The 19,748-nt window shown below is 46.8% G+C and overlaps 1 protein-coding gene across 1 annotated transcript in view; it reads right to left on the reverse strand.

Annotated features, from left to right (window-relative positions):
* Positions 1 to 19,748, reverse strand: part of LOC117346164 (vomeronasal type-2 receptor 26-like) — a 44,227-nt gene that overhangs the window by 13,020 nt on the left and 11,459 nt on the right. Inside the window, exon 3 of the mRNA XM_033915568.1 lies at positions 8,958 to 9,185. Within this exon, the coding sequence (XP_033771459.1) occupies positions 8,958 to 9,185 (228 nt within the window). The remainder of the gene's footprint in view (positions 1 to 8,957; positions 9,186 to 19,748) is intronic.

The raw sequence follows: 19,748 nt of genomic DNA on the forward strand, positions 1-19,748 counted from the left end.
GACTCTGAGGAGCGTAAGTTGGAGACTATTCTTAAACAGAATTTTGATGTCTCAGCCTTGAGGGTCCAGGTGGCTGTTTGTGGGGGCTAGTGGCTTGCTCTGTATTTCAGTGGGCCGAGTGTGTCCTGGATGGTGATTCTGATGACTGGTCCTTGGTGGATCAGGAAGTGGTAATGATTGAGATGGCTGCCTCGTTCCTCTCGGATGCCCTTTATGACTTGGTGCAGACGTCTGCCAAGTCTATGAGTTTTGGAGTGGCTGCATAATGTACCTTGTGGCTTTGTGCTTGGTCAGCAGATGCCATGTCCTAAACTAAGCTCACAAAAATTTCCCTTTCAGGGGTCCTTTTTATTTGGAGAGGATTTGGATAAGTTGGTTCAGACACTGACAGACTCTAAAGTGCCCCGCCTGTCTGAGGACTGTGCCCGCCCGGAGGCTCAGTATGGCACTGCCTAGGGGCATCTACGGGAGTTCTGCTGCTACCACCCTGGGCATGGGGCTGCTACTTTTCTGGCTTTGGGATTTTCCCATGATCATTTTTATCAGTGCATGCAGTTCTTTTGAAGGGGCCCATCTGGTGGCTGGGATTGCCTGTCTTGCCCAATGCCAGTGCCCCCTTTGGTTCTGATGGGTGCCCGGCTACATGAGTTTTTTTCCCAAATATGCCATGATCACATCCAATCAGTGGGTCCTGGAGGTGGTGCAAGACAGATATACTCTGGAGTTTGCCCGCTCTGTGCTAGATCATTTTCTAGCTTCTCCATGTCAGGCGGCATTTCACCAGACCTTTCAATGCTTGCTAGATTTCAAAGTGGTTGTTCCAGTATCCACTCAGGAGTGTGGCACTGGTAGGTACTCAGTTTACTTTGTGGTACCTAAGAAGGAGAGGACCTTTTGGCACATCTTAGATTTGAAAGGGTCAACAGGGCTCTCCAAGTTCCATCCTTATGCATAGAAACTCTGTGGTCTGTGATTCTGGCAGTTCAGCCAGATTTCTCTCGCTCTGCTAGAGGCCTACTTGCCTGTTCTAATTTGGGCCTCCTATCAGCACTTCCTTTGCTTTGCGATCTTGGGTCCGCACTATCAGTTCTGTGCACTTCCTTTTGGTCTGGCCACAGCAACCTGGACATTCACCAAGGTTATGGTGGTCATCACAGCAGCTCTGCAGACAGAGGGCATTCTGGTGCATCCCTACCTGGATGACTGGTTGATTTGGGCAAAGTCATTTCAGGAGAGCAACCGGGTCATGACTCATGTAGTGGTGTTCCTGCAGTTGCTGGGGTGGGTGGTCAACGTTTCCAAAAGATGGTTGGCCCCATCTCAGCATCTGGAGTACCTTGGGGCTCTATTTGACACCTCCATGGGGAAGGTCTTCCTCCCAGAAGCCCAGATAAGCAAATTGCAGATGTGCCTGCTTATGGTGCCCCGGTGTCCTCTGGTGCAGGATTTCCTCCAAGTCTTGGGGTCGAAGGTGGCTTCCCTAGACATTGTGAGGTGGGCTCAGGCCCACATGCATCCTCTTCAGTCTGCTCTGCTTTGGAGATATTCACCCCAGAGCCTCAGTCTAGATCACCCTGTTCCTCTAAGGGGCTTGGTTTGCTGCAGTCTTTGTGGGTGGCTCCAGACAAGTGTCAAGTTTATTTAAAAGTCCTCCTCTCCTGTTCAAGGGACAAGTCTGGCTCACCCAGACATGGATGCCAGTGTCCTCAGTTGGGGAGCTCAGTGTCTAGGTCACTCAGCTCATGGCACCTGGTTCACGGGGGAGGCATCCTGGTTGATCAATGTTTTGGAGCCCAGAGCAACCCATCTGGCATTTTTAGCCTTCTACTCCATTTTGACAGGCAAGTCAGTCAGGGTTCTGTCGGGCAATGCCACGGCGATGGCCCATGTCAATCATCAGGGGGTCACCAAGAGCACTCAGGTGGTACAGGAGGTGGCTCTGCTCATAGCCTGGGCAGAGTCTCACCTTCAGGACATCTCGGCTTCCCTCATTGCCAGAGTGGAGAATGTTCAAGCGGACTTCCTCAGTCATCATATGCTAGAACCCGGAGAGTGGTGTCTAAGCCATGTGACCTTTCAGTTGATAGTGCAGTCTTGGGGTCAGCTCCTCTTGGACGTGATGGCCAAGGGTGTGAATGCCAAACCACCCTGCTTCTTCAGTCATCACAGAGACAGTCAGGTCAAGGGCCTGGATTCTGTGGTTCAACCATGACCAATGTAGGGGCTGTTATATGTGTTCCCTCCATGGCCATTAGTGGGCAAAGTTCTCCGCATTGTTCGTCACTCGGGCCTGGTGGTTCTAGTGGCTCCGGATTGGCCTGAAGTCCATCTTATGTGGATATGGTGTGGCATCTGGTGTTAGATCCTCTTCCTCTGCCTCTTTCAATTGATCTTCTGACTCAGGCCCAATTCTCATGTTCGATCCGAGTCCCTTTTTGTATTACAGCTTGGCTCTTGAAAGAGGAAGCCTAGGTAAGAAGGGGTATTAAGATAAAGTGATCTCCACCCTCTTGGTGTCCCAGAGACTTTCCACATCTCGGGCTTATGTGTGTTTTTGGCGTATCTTTGAGGATTGGTGTGGGGCATGTGGGGTGGTCTCTTTTTAAGCTTCCCTGCCTAATATCTTAGAATTCTTGCAGGATGGCCCAGACAAGGGCCTGGCTTGGTCTTCTCTCTGGGTTCAGCTGTTGGCCTTGTTGGCCTTTCATGGGTTGTTGCGAGGCCAGTGGCTAACTGCCATTCCTGATGTTGTTCGCCTCTTACAGGTTGCCAACTTGCTTAGGTCTCCCGTGTGGCCGTATGTTCCCTCTTGGGATTTGAATCTGGTCTTGTGACCCTGGGCAAGTCACTTAATCCTCCAGAGCCCCAGGTACGTTAGATAGATTGTGAGCCCACCGGGACAGAGAGGGAAAAATGCTTGAGTACCTGATTGGCCTAGTAGCCAAACTCCACACAAACTATCTAGATGACCATAACCTACTCCACCCCATGCAATCAGGATTCAGAACCAACTTCAGCACAGAGACACTCCTGGGCTCCCTTATGGACACAGTCAGACAACACCTCAGCACAGGAAAAAAAATGCTTCTCATACAACTGGACCTGACTGCAGCATTTGACCTAATTGATCATAACATCCTTCTCCAAATCTTGGATGCAATAGGTATCTCAGATACAGTATATTTTTGGTTTGAAGGCTTCCTAAAATCCAGAACCTACAGAGTAAAATCAAACAAAGAAAAATCAGATCCTTGGTCAAACCCTTGCGCGTACCACAGGGATCTCCACTATCCCCTACTCTCTTCAACCTATATACTGCCTCTCTCGGAGCATACCTGGATAACCTAGGCATTACCACCTATAGTTATGCGGATGACATCACCATCCTCATACCATATGATCAGCCAAAGACCACCATGACAAACATAATACACTGAACAATAGAAACAGTTACGACCTGGATGAAAGAACACAAACTGAAACTCAACCCAGATAAAACTAAATTCATCCTCCTCGAAAATGACAAAGTCCCAACTATAACCAATTTAGAACTTAACTCAATCAACTATCCAATCCAAACCACCATAAAACTACTAGGAGTGACAATAGACAGATGCTGTACTATGCAACTGCAAATAAATAAAACCATACAGAAATCCTTTGCAATAATGAGAAACCTGAGACAAGTCCGGAAATTCTTTGAAAGAACACAATTCCAGCTCATAGTGCAATCCCTAATCCTAGGATTGCTAGACTACTGGAACATCCTCTACCTCCCCTGCCCTGCCACGATGACCAAGCAACTACAAACAATCCAAAATACTGCTCTGAGACTCATCTACTCACTGAGGAAACATGATCATATCACAGATGCCTACATCAACTCACACTGGCTACCAATCCAAGAAAGAATATTATTTAAATTCTACTGCATGATATTCAAAACCCTAAACGGAAACAGCCCAGCCTACCTAAACAATCGCCTCATCCAAGCAACCTCAACCAGACATAGAAAAACGCACTCCCCTTTCACACCTCCCCCGTTCAAGGAAGTAAAACGGTCAAAACAATACGATGGCCTCCTAGCCACTCGAGCTGCAAAACTGGATAACCAAATCTCTAACCTACTGTTAACCACCCCAGACTACAAGATTTTCAGAAAAGAAATAAAAACTATACTCTTCAAGAAAGCCCTGAAACAGTCCTAACCACACCTACACTTAAAATCTCTTACTCTTAACAACACTTTTATCTATCAAATGTTATCTAAAACCCATAATTTCACCATATTCATATCTCCTAAAGACCTCCACTTCCCTTTGGAACTCTTTATCCAATGTTTATTACCTTAAAAAATTCTATGTCATCGCTTATTCTATTCCTTTTAATTTGAATGTAATTCTTGTTTTTAGTTTGAATGTAATCCGCCTTGAACCGCAAGGTAATGGTGGAATAGAAATCACTAATGTAATGTAATGTAATTGTAGAAACCGCTTAGATAACCTTGATAGGCGGTATATGAAATCCTAATAAACTTGAAACTTGAAACTTGTCTGGGCTGGTGCACCCCCTTTTGAGCCTTTGGGGGCCTGCTCATTGAAGGACCTTACTCTTAAGGCAGTCTTCTTGGTGGCTATTATTTCTATTAGACATGTTTCAGAGCTGCAGGCTCTCTCTTGTAAGTCTCCCTTCTTGGAGTTTCTAGGGAGCGGTTAGTGTTGAGGCTTGTTCCTTCTTTTCTGTCAAAGGTAGTTTCTCCTTTTCATATCAATCAGGCAGTGGTACTCCCGGTGTTGGGTAGTCAGGAGGGTTCTTCTGAGCAGGATGCTCAGAAGCTAGATGTCTGTTGGTTTTTTCACTCATCTGTGCAGAGGACACAGGCGTTTAGAAAATCAGATCATCTCTTTGTCCTTTTTGCGGGTCCTCATCTAGGGCTACCATTGCATGTTGGATCAGAGACTATTGCATTTGCATATCTTCTTCAGAACAAGCCTGTTCTGGAATTTCTCAAGGCTCATTCCACTCAGGGTCAGGCAGCGTCATGGGCTGAGTCTTCGCTGGTGCCTCCAGTGGACATTTGTAAGGCTGCTGTTTGGTCTTCCTTGCATTCCTTTGTTGGACACTACAGTGTGCATGTTCAGACATGTTGGGACGCGGTGTTTAGTGAGTGTGTTCTGGTGTCAGCCCTTCGGGGGTCCCACCCATGATGGGGACTGCTTTGGACGAAGATGAAACAGGGGAAACAAAACCACAAACTCAAAAGTACAGAACAAAAGTGGAATTGTCCCAATCAGCTAGCTAGGTCGCAGTGTTCAGAATTGATACACGTCTTTCCAAAGCAGTTTTTAGAGAGTTTGTGCATCATTTTTATACACCAGAACTCTCTTTAGACTCCTGAGGCAGGCCGAGTAGGCCGAAACATGTGCATATCGAGTCGCTGAGTCATTATATGAATTTTGGATGAATAAAGGCATTTGGATTTATCAGATGAGTTGAAAGACACTCTTTTTTGTTCACCATTCTGGTTGGGGACTGCTTTGGTACATCCCACTTGAAAGATCCTATACCAGTCTGGACAGTGCTAAAGAAGGAGAAATTAGGTTCTTACCTGCTAATTTACTTTATTTTAGCTTCTTCAGACCAGTATAGGACCGAACCCTGTCTATTGTTGTGTTGTTCTTGTGGCTGTTGCACATGCAGATTTTGTTTTTTTTCTGTGGGTTCTAGTATTTTTATAGGGCTGGAGAGAATTGAAGTACAGTAGCTGTGGCTTGGCTGGCATAGCTAGTGAGCTGTGGGGACACTTTCTTGCTGGGATCTCTCCTTTGCATTTTCTAACAGCATTTGGGTACATAAGAACATAAGAACTGCCATCTCCGGATCAGACCCATGGTCCATCAAGTTCAGTGATCCGCACACGCGGAGGCCCAGTCAGGTGTACACCTGATGAAGTTTTAGTCACCCATATCTCTCTATGCCTCTCGTAAGGAGATGTGCATCTAATTTGCTTTTGAATCCTAGAACGGTGGATTCCATAATAACCTCCTCTGGGAGAGCATTCCAGTTGTCCACCACTCGCTGCGTGAAGCAGAACTTCCTGACATTTGTCCTGGACTTGTCCCCCCTTAGCTTCAGTCCATGTCCTCTTGTCTGTGTCACGTTGGACAATGTAAATAATTTATTTTCCTGCCCTATTTTGTCGATGCCTTTCAGTATTTTGAAAGTCTCAATCATGTCCCCTCGCAGTCTCCTTTTCTCAAGGGAGAACAGTCCCAATTACTTGAGTCATTCCTCATATTCCAAGTTCTCCATACCATTTATTAGCTTCGTTGCTCGTCTCTGCACCCTCTCCAGCATTTTTATATCCTTTTTAGGTTGGGAGACCAATGTTGGACACAATATTCCAAGTGTGGTCTGACCATTGCCGTATAAAGCGGCATTATAACTTTCTCCGATCTACTCGTGATTCCTTTCTTTATCATGCCTAACATTCTATTTGTTTTCTTTGCTGCTGCCGCGCATTGTGCCAACGGTTTCAGGGTCCTATCTATCAGTACACCCAGGTCCCTTTCTTGTTCGCTCTTACCCAGAGTTGCATCTGACATTCTATATTCGTATTCCTTGTTCTTACTGCCTAAATGCATTACTTTGCACTTTTCCACATTAAACTTCATCTGCCATTTCTCCGCCCATTTCTCTTACTGACACAAGTCACTCTGGAGTACCTCGCTATCCTTCTGCGATCTGATTGACCTGCATAGCTTTGTGTCATCAGCAAACTTGATGATCCCACTGGATGTTCCTTCTTCTAGAACCACGAACAAAAGAAAAATCCAACAGGGACTGCATCATGAGAGAAGTAATGACAGCACCTTTGGTTTCCCATTGGAGAGATCTTCCACACACCACTGATGACCTTCAGTTTTTCATTTTTTAAACATTTAAATCCAGTTGGAGAGGGGGAAATATTGACAGCATCTTATTACAAGATAAACAGAGAGTGATTTTTGAATTGGAAACCATCACACCCGCTGGCTTGAACTTAGAGATTGATTATTGTCCATTTCTATAACTCAGAAATATAGGTTTTATGCCTGATATGTTGTATCTCATTCTGAATCTAAACTTCAAGTATTGCTGGTTTGATCTTTGAGATTTACTAATATTCATTCTTTATAGGTGATTAGCCTTTTTTTTAATGTCAATTTAGTTATTCTAGTCTGTTGATTTGAACTTTAAGACCTACCAATATCTATTCTTTTTATAGGGTATTTTTATACTTATATATTTTTATAGGGTATAAGTATCTTTTAATGTAAATTTATTCATTGATTTATTGTTCTATCATGGTTATCAGTTGCTTTTTCAAAATTTTATGTTAGCAGCATTATATTAGATATCCATTATCATACAATCACGCATTCTTATAATTTTGTATATTAGAGATAAAACTTGGAGACGTTTAGCAGTCATACAAAGTTCTTTTCTATTCATTCATCTATCTATTTTTGTTCATTTTATTCTGTTTTAATGAAATTGTTCAAGACCTGCTTTTATTAGTTTATCATTAGCATTGTTTTTATTATTTTTTCATTAGCATTGATTTTTAGTACATGTTCACTAATTTCATTATTTAAACCTGCCCAGATGAAAGGCTGTTTGTGCCCTCTAATTATAAATAGCAGCTTGGCACGCGCTATTTGGCTTATTGATATAGTATATATGATTAGCCTATCTAACTTTATGGATCGGTCTTTTTAGCACTAGCTCTATCATTAATACTGCCCTCGGTTAGTAGCAGTTTGTATTGTAACAGCACGGTTGGGCATTTAGGACACTTTTTTCCACCAATGTACACAGAATATATGTGTAGAGCCCTTTAAGTCAGGCTCATATCTCACACTAGCTTGATTGTAGAGACTAGCTTGACTGCTGTGAATAGTCATGTTTACGTCCCTTAAAATATGCTTTGCAGCCAATAGGATTGCTCCACACCATTGTCTGGAGAGACCTCCCAAGAAAGAGACTGGGAAGTTATGATCGACAAGTCGATGAAGCCATCCACGCAATGTGCGGCGGCAGCAAAAAGGGTGAACAGAATGCTAGGATTGATAAAGATTGAGATCACGAACAGATTGGAGAAGGTTATCATGCCGCTATACCAGGCCAAGGTGCACCCTCACCTGGAGTACTGTGTCCAGCACTGGTCATAGTAGATGAAGAAGGACATGATGCTACTTGAAAGGGTCCAAAGAAGGGAGACTAAGATGGTTAAGGGGCTGGAGGAGTTGCCGTATAGTGAAAGATTAGAAAAACTGGGTCTTTTCTCCCTCGAACAGAGGAGATTGAGAGGGGACATGATCAAAACATTTAAGATACTGAAGGGAATAGACTTAGTAGATAAGGAGAGGTTGTTCACCCTCCCCAAGGTAGGGAGAATGAGAGGGCACTCTCTAAATTTGAAAGGGGAAAGATTCCATATGAATGTAAGAAAGTTCTTCTTCACTCAGAGAGTGGTAGAAAACTGGAACGCTCTTCTGGAGTCTGTCATAGGTGAAAACACCTACCAGAGATTCAAGACAAAATTAGACAAGTTCCTGCTGAGCCAGAACATATGCAGGTAGGGCTAGACTCAGTTAAGGCGCTGGTCTTTGATTAAGGGCCGCTGCATGAGCAGACTGCTGGGCACGATGGACCACTGGTCTGACCCAACAGTGGCAATTTTTATGTTCTTATGTTCTTAAGTAGGCAGACATGCCTGTAATATCTAATTAACCCCAATTAACTATTAACTATATGTACACACCTGGGATCAGCACTCCAATTTAAGTGACATTTACAAAATCTGGAAGCTAAAGTTTTGCCCATAAAGCCAAAATACACCATTCTTTTGACCATTTTATGACAGGTTTCATGATACCAGTTTAAATCAACACCTCTCATCTCTTAAATCTGACCTGGGTGAATGAACTTTCCCACACGATGGCCTTCTCATCAATGGTGAAATCCTGCTCTGGGGGAGCATTAGGGTTATAATGTCCAACAACTTTATATTTCAATGTCATATTAGGAAGAAAGTTCAAATTCAAAATATTGTATCCAGAGGCGAGGTCTCCATTTTCATCCAGGTACATATCTTCCCCTAGACCATTCTTAAAATGGAGGTTCCTTAGATAATGATGGAGCTAAGTGAGGGGTGCATTTTAAGAAGTGCCAGGTTAAACAGGTAATTTCAAGCATACATAAACATTTCTTTATAACTATTTTTAAAGCCATTTCTGGAGGTAAAGCACTCTCTATATCCTCCCACTGACAGATGGGCACAACCTTAAACTACTGACCAACTCCCTGAAGAAGCTTAGGAATATTATTTTATAATAGCCATATAAACTTCTCTGATTCCATTCTAGAAGTGCAGTATCCTATATAATAAAAGACTAAGCGCACATGCGCACTTAGGATTTTGTGTTGCCTGCCACTATGGTGTGTGATCCGTGGCAGCCAACCCAGCGGCAGGGAACATTCTGGCCACTCCCCTCCTCCCGCCCTCACTCACCCTGGAAGCCAGGCAAGCTCTCTCCCTGCCCGCATCCTCGGCAGGGAACACACCTTGGCCCTCACTCGCTGCCGCCGCCGCTGCTGATCCTCCTGTAAAGAGCAGCCTGCGATGGTGGCCGGCTTTAGCGAACCTCGCAGGCCGCTCTCCAACTCGGTAGCACGTTCCCTCTGACACGATCCTGTGCGTCAGAGAGAACGTGCTACCGAGTTGGAGAGCTGCCTGCGAGGTTCGCTAAAGCCGGCCACCATCGCAGGCTGCTCTTTACAGGAGGATCAGACACCACGGGGATCATCAGAGGAGCCGCCGGTACTTTGAAATTTTAAATAAAAACTTCAGCCGCAGCAGGCCAGCCCGTGGGAAGGGAAGGGGGAGGGGCCGAATGGAGCAGGACAGCTCACAATAAGAGAAGGGAATGGGGGTGGGGGAAAATGCTACTACTGCTTCACAGGGACCTGGAGGGGAAGGGAAATATCACTGCTGCTTCTGCAAAGGAAAGTGGGGGGAGAAGGGAATGGGGGGTGGGGGAAAATACTGCTACTACTTCACAGGGACCTGGAGGGGAAGGGAAATATCACTGCTGCTTCTGCAAAGGAAAGTGGGAGGAGAGAAGGGAATGGGGGTGGGGGAAAATGCTGCTACTACTTCACAGGGACCTGGAGGGGAAGGGAAATATCACTGATGCTTCTGCAAAGGAAAGTGGGGGGGAGAGAAGGGAATGGGGGGTGGGGGAAAATGCTGGTACTACTTCACAGGGACCTGGAGGGGAAGGGAAATACCGCTGCTGCTTCTGCAAAGGAAAGTGTAGGGGGAAAGAGACAGAAAGAAATACAGACAGACAAAGGAGGCCAGGGAGAGAGACAGACAGAAATAAAGACAGACAGGGGACCAGAGAGACAGACAGAAAGAAAGACAGACAGACAGACAAAGGGTGCCAGGGAGAGAGAGAAGAAAATAGTAGGAGGGAGAGAGACAGAAAGAAAGGAAGAAAGAGACAGGAGCAGGGAGAGAGACATAAATAAAGAAAGAAAGACAGACAGGCATATATTCTAGCACCTGTTAATGTAAAGGGCTTAAACACTAGTACAATATAAAAATCTAGTAAATAATGTAAATATCCAGTGAATGGGGAGAAGGAAGGCACAAAGAAAAGAAATATACATTATCTTTTCAATTCATTCTTCCATCTTCAATGATAGATCTATAGGATGATGGGACTGTAAGAGCAAAGACCACACCATTGCACTCATCTTTAAAAGAGAAAAATTACTTGAAAGTCATTCCAAATGGCAGATATTTTTCATGCATAATATCAAAGTCATAATTTTTGAACCTCATAATTGGGTTGTTTTACTCTACAGATTGTGTAAATGGGTTGAAGATGGCTTTGATTTTTGCTCCAGTGGTTGGAATGTAAAGACAATGCCTCATGGATTTCTATGGTATTTGTCCCAGAAATAGCAAAGATGATGATCAAACATTTTATATCACACTAGTCTTTAAGCCCGTTACATTAACGGGTGCTAGAGTAGATGTCTGTCTGTCTGGGTATTTTTTTTCTTTGTCTCTCTCTCCTTGCATGCTGCCTGTCTGTCATTTTTTCTGTCTGTGAATCTCCCTGTGCCTTTTTCCTATGTCCTTAGTGCCCCTTCCTATGTCCTTAGTGCCCCCTGAGCCTCCTTCCTCTCCCCCCTCCGATGGCAGCCTGCCTTCCATTGAAACCCCCTCACCCCCTCTGTTGCCTCCCATCTCCCTTCCATTGAAACCCCCCCCATGCCAGCCTGCCTGCCTTCCATCCCCCTGAGCAGCATATTTCCATGGAAACCACCCCCCGATGCTATCCTGCATGCCTGACTTCCATTGAACCCCCACCCCCCTTCCAATGCCAGCCTGTATGCCTCCCATCCACTTGAGCAGCATGTTTCAATGGAACCCCCAATGCCATCCTGCCTGTCTGCCTTCCATTGAACCCCCCACCCCCCTCCGATGCCAGCTTGCCTGCCTCCCATTCCCCTTCCACTGAAACCCCCCCACCCCCAATGCCTGCCTGCCTCCCATCCCCCTGAGTAGCATGTTTTCATGGAACCCCCCCATGCCATCCTGCCTTCCATTGAACCCCCACCCCTCCTCAAATGCCAGCCTGCCTGCCTCCCATTCCCCTTCCACTGAACCCCCCGATGCCTGCCTGCCTCCCATCCCCCTGAGCAGCATGTTTTTAACCCCCCCTGCGCCGACCCTAGGAATACCACTAACATGCCATGACTCCACCTTCCCCCGACCTTAGGCACACCACTAACACGCCGTGACTCCCCCCCCCTGCCGACCTTACCCGGCACAACAGAAACCCCCGTTGACCCTCCCACCGCTACACAGCTGACAAACCCGGCAGTTGCAGCAGCGTCCCAGGCACACTGAACGCTGCTTCGGGTCTTCTACTGGCCTAATTTCCTCTCTGCATCCCTGATGATGTCATCAGGGAAGCGGCAGAGGAAATTAGGCCAGTAGAAGACCCGAAGCAGCGTTTAGTGTGCCTGGGACGCTGCTGCAACTGCCGGGTTTGTCAGCTGTGTAGCGGTGGGAGGGTCAACGGGGGTTTCAGTTGTGCCGGGTAGGGTCGTCGGGGGGGGGGGGGTGAGTCGCGGTGTGTTAGTGGTGTAACCTAGGGTCGGCGGCGGGAGGGGGAAGTCACAGCTGTTACCTGGCTGAAAACACGTCCACACAGCCAGTGACTGTTGTCTTTCTGCCTCTGCCGGCGGGGACCGCCGGGGCCTGAGTAAGGCAGGGAATCCCGGGCCGAATCCCGGGCCTGCTCTCCTTCTCCTAAGTCCGGCCCCTCATTCCGCGCCATCTAGCGCATGCGCACTCGTGCCGCCACGACAGATCAGGGAACACGCGGCACGAGTGTGCATGCGCGCTTAACATTTTATTATTATAGATTCATTGTTGGTTTAATCATGAATTAATATGATTTTGACTGTTGGGCAGACTGGATAGACCTTTTTTGCAGTCATCTACTGTTACTATCAGGCACAAAATCAAGAACCTTAGACAACCAAAAACTCACCAAAATTGGCACTTGGACATCTTACTAATCAAAACATCCAAGTGGTCATAGTGCATTCAGAGAAGAAATGGGCATGTTGGTAGGCATGCTATGGTGGGATATAGATGGGCTTAGACCTGGATATCCTGAACCTATAATCAAACTATTTCCAGGGTGTCCTAGATGAAAATTAAATGTTTTCAACTAGACCAATTTGAGAATCATCTAAGTGCCAAAAACATACCTGAATTGACCAGATGAGCACTGAAGGCATTAATTAATGTCCCCCACACTCCACCAGTGATCACTAAATGCTTCTTAACACACAAACGTATAAAAATAAATTAGTACACACCTGTGTCTAGAACAGCAGCACCTTGTATGGGAAAGCCTAAGAAAGCCAAGTTGGTAGACTAGTGAACCATAGAGAGGAAGAGCCAGGACCATAAATCACTTTAACCAGTAATTTTTGGTGGAAAATGTGAGGTCACCAAAACCATTCAAAACCCTCTATACCAGTGTTCTTCAACCTTTTTACACCCGTGGACCGGCAGAAAAAAAATAATTATTTTGTGGACCGGCAAACTACTAGGACTAAAATTTAAAAATCCCGTTTCCGCCCCATCTCCGCGAGCTCGGTCCCCACAAATCATCTGATCCCATCCACACAAGCCTCAGTTATGATTTTATATTGAATGTATTTTATTAAAGTATAAAAAGAAACAATATTCTGTACAATTGTCATTTTATAAATACAAATAATTCAGAGCAAGGATCAACAAAACCCCTGTCTCCCCTCCCCTTCACATATATCCCCTCTACTATCAAGAAAACTGAACAAGCCAAATTATTACAGAATGCTACACAGAAATATCATGCTAACAGAATACTGAAGTAACACATGACAGGAATAGTTTTAGGGGAGTGCAACTAGGGCAACTGCCCCCTGGTCAGAGAGCGCCCTAAGCCAGCTGAAAGCTAAAGAAGCACTGCCTGGGTTTTGCAGTCCCCAGTTATGTCTAACACCAGCTGTAGCAGGATATATATTTCAAATCTGATATATTCTAATCACAAAATAGAAATAAAATTATTTTTTTCTACCTTTTGTCGTCTCTGGTTTCTGCTTTCAATCTTTTTTTCACTCTCTTCCTTCCAGCGTATGCCCTCTCTGTCTCTTCAATCCAGCATCTGCCCCTTCCATCCACTATCTGTCCTCTCCCCCTTCCATATGGTATCTGTCTTCTTTCTATGTCCCTCTCCCCTTTCCATCCAGCTTGTGCCCCTCTCTCCTATTTACATGATTCATTCCAGCTTCACTGCTCTCTTCATTTTTATCTCTCCTACACCAGATCTATCATCGTTGTCCCTCTGCTTATTTTTCTGCTGACCCCTTCCTATCATCAATCTCTCTACTTTCTCATGCCTGTCTCCCCTTCCCCTCCTCTAATCTCTCTGCCAGCTGTTTCCTTCCTTTTTTCATTCTCCCTTCCCTCCTCCTCCTGTCCAGCAGTAACTCTCTTCCCTTCCTCCCCTCCCAGCAGCATCTCTCCGTCTCCCTCTCCAGTAGCAGCTGTCCCTTTTTTTTCCTTGCCCAGCAGCTTCCCAGATTCCTTTCCCTCCTCCCCTCCCAGAAGCATCTCTCCTTCTCCCTCTCCAGTAGCAGCTGTACCTTTTTTTCCTTGCCCAGCAGCTTCCCAGATTCCTTTCCCTCCTCCCCTCCCAGAAGCATCTCTCCTTCTTCTCCCTCTCCAGTAGCAGCTGTACCTTTTTTTCCTTGCCCAGCAGCTTCCCAGATTCCTTTCCCTCCTCCCCTCCCAGAAGCATCTCTCCTTCTTCTCCCTCTCCAGTAGCAGCTGTCCCTTTTTTTATCTTGCCCAGCAGCTTCCCAGATTCCTTTCCCTCCTCCCCTCCCAGATGCATCTCTCCTTCTCCTTCTCCCTCTCCAGTAGCAGCTGTCCCTTTTTTTCCTGGCCCAGCAGCTTCCCAGATTCCTTTCCCTCCTCCCCTCCCAGCAGCATCTCTCCTTCTCCCTCTATAGTAGCAGCTGTCCCCTTTTCCCCTTACCCAGCAGCTTCCCAGACTCCAATAGTGGCTTTCTCCCCTCCCAGCAGCTCTTCTTACTTCCCAGCGCAGCGATTCACGAAGGCAGCCTCGGGTCCTTTGTTGGGTCGCGCCGCCTCTGAGGAAAGAGGAAGTTGCATCATCAGAGGCAGCCGCGACTCAGCAAAAGCCCCGAGGCTGCCTTCGTGAATCGCTGCGCTGGGAAGTAAAGGAGAGCTGCAGAGAGGGGAGAAAGCCACTGTCGGAGGCTCCCCAAGATCTCTCCGGCCCAGCGCACGCTTCCGATGCTGATCTTGCCGGTCCTGCGCGGACCGGCAGGAAGTTCAAATGAGTCAATCTTGCCGGTCCTGTGCGGACCGGCAAAAATTTCCTGCGGACCGATACCGGTCCGCGGACCGGCGGTTGAAGAACTGTGCTCTATACTACTTCCATATAGGTATTATTTCCATATAGTTACCTGTAGCCATAAGGGCTGGTAGACAGGTAGTATAATTGATTTGAGGAGAGTTTAGGGGGATCACCATAAATTATAATGGGGATCTGGAGAGATGTATATGTGGTACCCTTTATGTGAAGTTCACAGTAGTTCCTTCTAAGAAGCCTCACTTCTCTGTTGGAATGTGTGAGTGGCCAGTCTATTATAATGGTAGCCCTTCCCATGTCCAAATAGTGTAAATCTGGAAGTTTTGTGGCCAAAATTGAGGTATAATTTTGGTCATTCTTGTGAATTAGATGCCCAAGTAGAATTTTAAAAACAAATTTGGATGTCTAGCAACAGTGGCGTACCAAGGGGGGGCGTGGGGGGCAGTCCGCCCCGGGTGCCAAGCCCTGAGGGGGTGCTCCCGGTCCGGTTCCTCCACCCCCTCTGCGTCCGGTTCAGCCCTGACGTCTCGCATCTGTATTCCTCCCCGCTCCATTTACCTGAAGCAGCCTGCAGCAAGATCGCGATCCCAGTGATCTTTGCACTGCTTCGGCTGTTTCCTTCGCCACGGTCCCGCCCTCCTCTGATGTCAGAGGAGGGGCGGGACCTCGGCAGAGGAAACAGAGCCAAAGCAGCACAAAGATCGCTGGGATCGCAATATTGCTGCAGGCTGCTTCAGGTAAATGGTGCAGGCAAACTGGGCGGATGAGCGGTCCTTCGAGGTGGTGGGAGGGTGAGTGGTCCTGCGGAGGGGGGGGTGCAGGCCTTCAGGGTGGGGCGGGTGGGCAGGCGGGCAGGCAGGCCGGCCTTGGGGGGGGAAGGAGACAGGCCTTCAGGGGGACAGGCCTTCAAGGAAGGGACAGGCAGGCAGGCCTTCAAGGGGGGGGACAGGCAGACCTTCGGGGGAGGGTGTAGGCCTTCAAGGAGGGAACAGGCCCTCGAGGGGGGGTGCAGGCCTTCAAGGGGGGTGCAGGCCTTCGAGGGGGGGACAGTCCTTCGAGGGGGGGACAGGCCTTTGAGGGGGTGCAGGCCTTAGAGGGGGGTGCAGGCCTTCAAGGGGGGACAGGCCTTCAAGAGGGAGGTGCAGGCCTTCAAGAGGGGGTGCAGGCCTTCAAGGGGGGTGCAGGCCTTCGAGGGGGGTGCAGGCCTTCGAGGGGGGGTGCAGGCCTTCGAGGGGGTGCAGGCCTTCGAGGAGGGGTGCAGGCCTTCAAGGGGGGGTGCAGGCCTTCAAGGGGGGGACAGGCCTTCAAGAGGGGTGCAGCCTTCAAGGGGGGACAGGCCTTCAAGAGGGGGGTGCAGGCCTTCAATGGGGGGACAGACCTTCGAGGGGGGTGCAGGCCTTCAAGGGGAGGTGCAGGCCTTCAAGGGGGGGACAGGCCTTCAAGATGGGGTGCAGGCCTTCAAAGGGGGTGCAGGCCTTCAAGCGGGGGTGCAGGCCTTCAGGGGGGGTGCAGGCCTTCAAGGGGGGGACAGGCCTTCAATGGGGGGGACAGACCTTCGAGGGGGTGTGCAGGCTCTCAAGGGGAGGTGCAGGCCTTCAAGATGGGGTGCAGGCCTTCAATGGGGGGTGCAGGCCTTCAAGGGGGGTGCAGGCCTTCAAGGGGGGTTGCAGGCCTTCGAGGGGGGGACAGGCCTTCGAGGGGGGGACAGGCCTTCGAGAGGGGGTGCAGGCCTTCAAGGGGGGACAGGTATTCGGGGGGTGCAGGTCTTAAAGGGGGGGAGAATCCTTCAGGGGTGGGATGCAGACCTTTAAGGGGGGACAGGTCTTCAGGGGAGGGGGCCCTGGTGCAGAAGTACACGGAGGGAAGGGGGAGAAGTTCAAAGAGATGTGCATATGCCGGACTTTGGGTGGGAAGAAATAATGGGTATGAAAATAGAGGAGTGGGAGAGAGATGATGGACCATGGGTTTTAGGGAGGGTAGGAACAGAAAGGGAGAGAAGTTGGACACAAGGGATGTTGTGGAGGGGGGAATAGAGATACTGGTTAGGAGGGTAGTTGGGAAAAGAAAGAGAGAGATGGTGGACCCTGGGGTGGTGGGGAAGGAGGGAGAGATGTTGGATGAAAGTGTAGTTAAGAAAAGGTGGATCTGTGGAGGGAGACGAAAAAAAGGAAAGATGCCAGACATCCGGGGGAGGGAAGGGAAACGGGCAGGACAGAGATGGCAGATGGATGGTTAGCATGCAGAAAGAAGCAAGTTATCAGAAGACAACCAGAGCCTTGGACCAACAATATTTGAAAAATAACCAGACAACAAAATGTAGAAAAACTAATTTTATTTTCTGTTTTGTGATTACAATATGTCAGATTTGAAATGTGTATCCTGACAGAGCTGGTGTTAGACCGCAAACGTGAGCTAGGATTTAACAGAGAGAGGAAAAGTCCTTTTTGTTTCTTTATTTTATTTACATCACAGCACCAGTGTGGTTAGGAGAAGCCAAAGGGGGGTGAAAAAGCTATAAAATAAACCCACCAGGATGTTTGAAAAAAACACCCAATTGGGCATTAAAATCGAATTGATAAACCAATTCAATATCGAAAATTTTTTTCCTGAATCTGGCAGCACTAGTTTGTGATACTGTCGTAGACTTTAGAACCTGGGATTGGGGAGAGATGGCATCCTCAGTACTTTATAATGCAAGTGAAACGAGGATTTGGTCAGACTTTTGAAGGGTCTGCAGAAGAAAAATATAGTATAGGCCGGGGACATGAGACAGCAGGAAATGGGAACTTTTCTTCCTTCTATTTTTGTGAAAGGAAAGGCTGAGGATGTCAGAGTTCAGTTAAAATATGTGCTTTATAAGAAAATATAATAATGTGTTTTATAAAATTTATAAGCATTGCTGGCCTACCCGGTGAGGTGTTCCTAGTGGTGGAGGCAGCGTGTCAATGTGTTGAGAGGAAGAAGTGGTCTGGGAAATTCTGCTGAGCAAACTCCAGGCCCATTTCCACCCCCCAGTTAGTCCACTCCACTCAACTGGTTCACACACTGAGTGGGTCTTTGGGTGTTGTGCCTGGGTAGTTGTTTAGGGATCTCTTCCAGTAGTTTGTCAGTATCTCCTTGTGGTTGAAGGAAGGAAACTTTGTTTACCTTAGCATTGACCTTCAGAATATGTTTGTAACAGAGCTGCTTGTGTGGCATTAGGCTATGTAGTGATCGAAATAAAAAAACATTTCCTGCACAGCTAAGTCCGTGTGAAGTTACCTTGTGCTGTATTTGACATCTAACAAGGTCTCTGTTTGGAAGGAAAGATCTAAACTTAAAAATGAAGTGGCCAGAAGTTATGGTAAAAGCAGATAGTGTAGCTGGTTTTAAGAAAGATTTGAACAAATTCCTGGAGGAAAAGTCCATAGTCTGTTATTAAGACAAGGGGGAAGTGTCTGCTTGCCCTGGATCGGTAGCATGGAATGTTGCTATTCTTTGGATTTTGACCAGATATTAGTGACCTGGATTGGCTACCATGAGAATGGGCTACTGGGCATGATGGACCATTGGTCTGACCCAGTTAGGCTATTCTTATGTTATGTTCTCATCTGTAGGGGCCTTTGTTTTCACTTCTTATTTTAATGTATTTTTTTTCTGGGAACTTATCAGTGTTTTTTTATAATGGGAACCAAAATGGAAGAGAATTAATGTGTGTGGAATGGGGGGTAACTAATTTCTTCAGCTAAATAATTCAATCCACCTCAACCAGACATAGGAGAACTCACGTATCATTCACACACCCTCCAACCAAAAACGTCAAAAGAAAAAAAACTGTTCAACAACCTCCTAGTCATTCGAGCTGCAACACTCGACCCCAACTCTACAACCTATTGACCTTGACCACAGACTACAAAACCTTCAAAAAATAAATAAAAACCCTTCTATTCAAAAAACACATAAAACCGAACTAACACAATCAGAACTGTCCCAAGCATCACCTGCAACTACTCCATATGTACTTCTGATGTCATAATTCAGACATAATTTATGTTATGTTATGTTTGGAATAATGGTTACTGTCTTAGATTTTAGGACCTGGGATTGGGGAGAGATGGCATCCTCAGTACTTTATAATGCAAGTGAAACTAGGATTTGGTCAGACTTTTGAAGGGTCTGCAGAAGAAAAATATTGTAAAGGCCGGGGACATGAGACAGCAGGAAATGGGAAGTTTTCTTCCTTCTATTTTTGTGAATGGCAAGGCTGAGGATGTCAGAGAGTTCAGTTAAAATATGTGCTTTATAAGAAAATATAATAATGTGTTTTATAAAGTTTATAAGCATTGCTGGCCTACCCGGTGAGATGTTCCTAATGGTGGTGGTGGTGGCAGCGTGTCAATGTGTTGAGAGGAAGAGGTGGTCTGGGAAATTCTGCTGAGCAAACTTCGGGCCCATTTCCACCCCCTAATTAGTCCACTCCACTCAACTGGTTCACACACTGAGTGGGTCTTTGGGTGTTGTTCCTGGGTAGTTGTTTTGGGATCTCTTCCAGTGGTTTGTCAGTATCTCCTTCTGGTCCAAGGAAGGAAACTTTGTTAACCTTAGCATTGACCTTCAGAATATGTTTGTAACAGTGCTGCTTGTAATGTAATGTAATATATGAGGTTCAATAAAAAAAAATTTTCACTGCCTGTTTCTATTCTGACCATTTATTCCGTTTCATGGTCATTACAAAAAATATTTTTT

The sequence above is a fragment of the Geotrypetes seraphini genome, chromosome 12, assembly GCF_902459505.1.
Source record: "Geotrypetes seraphini chromosome 12, aGeoSer1.1, whole genome shotgun sequence".
Lineage (NCBI taxonomy): Eukaryota > Metazoa > Chordata > Amphibia > Gymnophiona > Dermophiidae > Geotrypetes > Geotrypetes seraphini.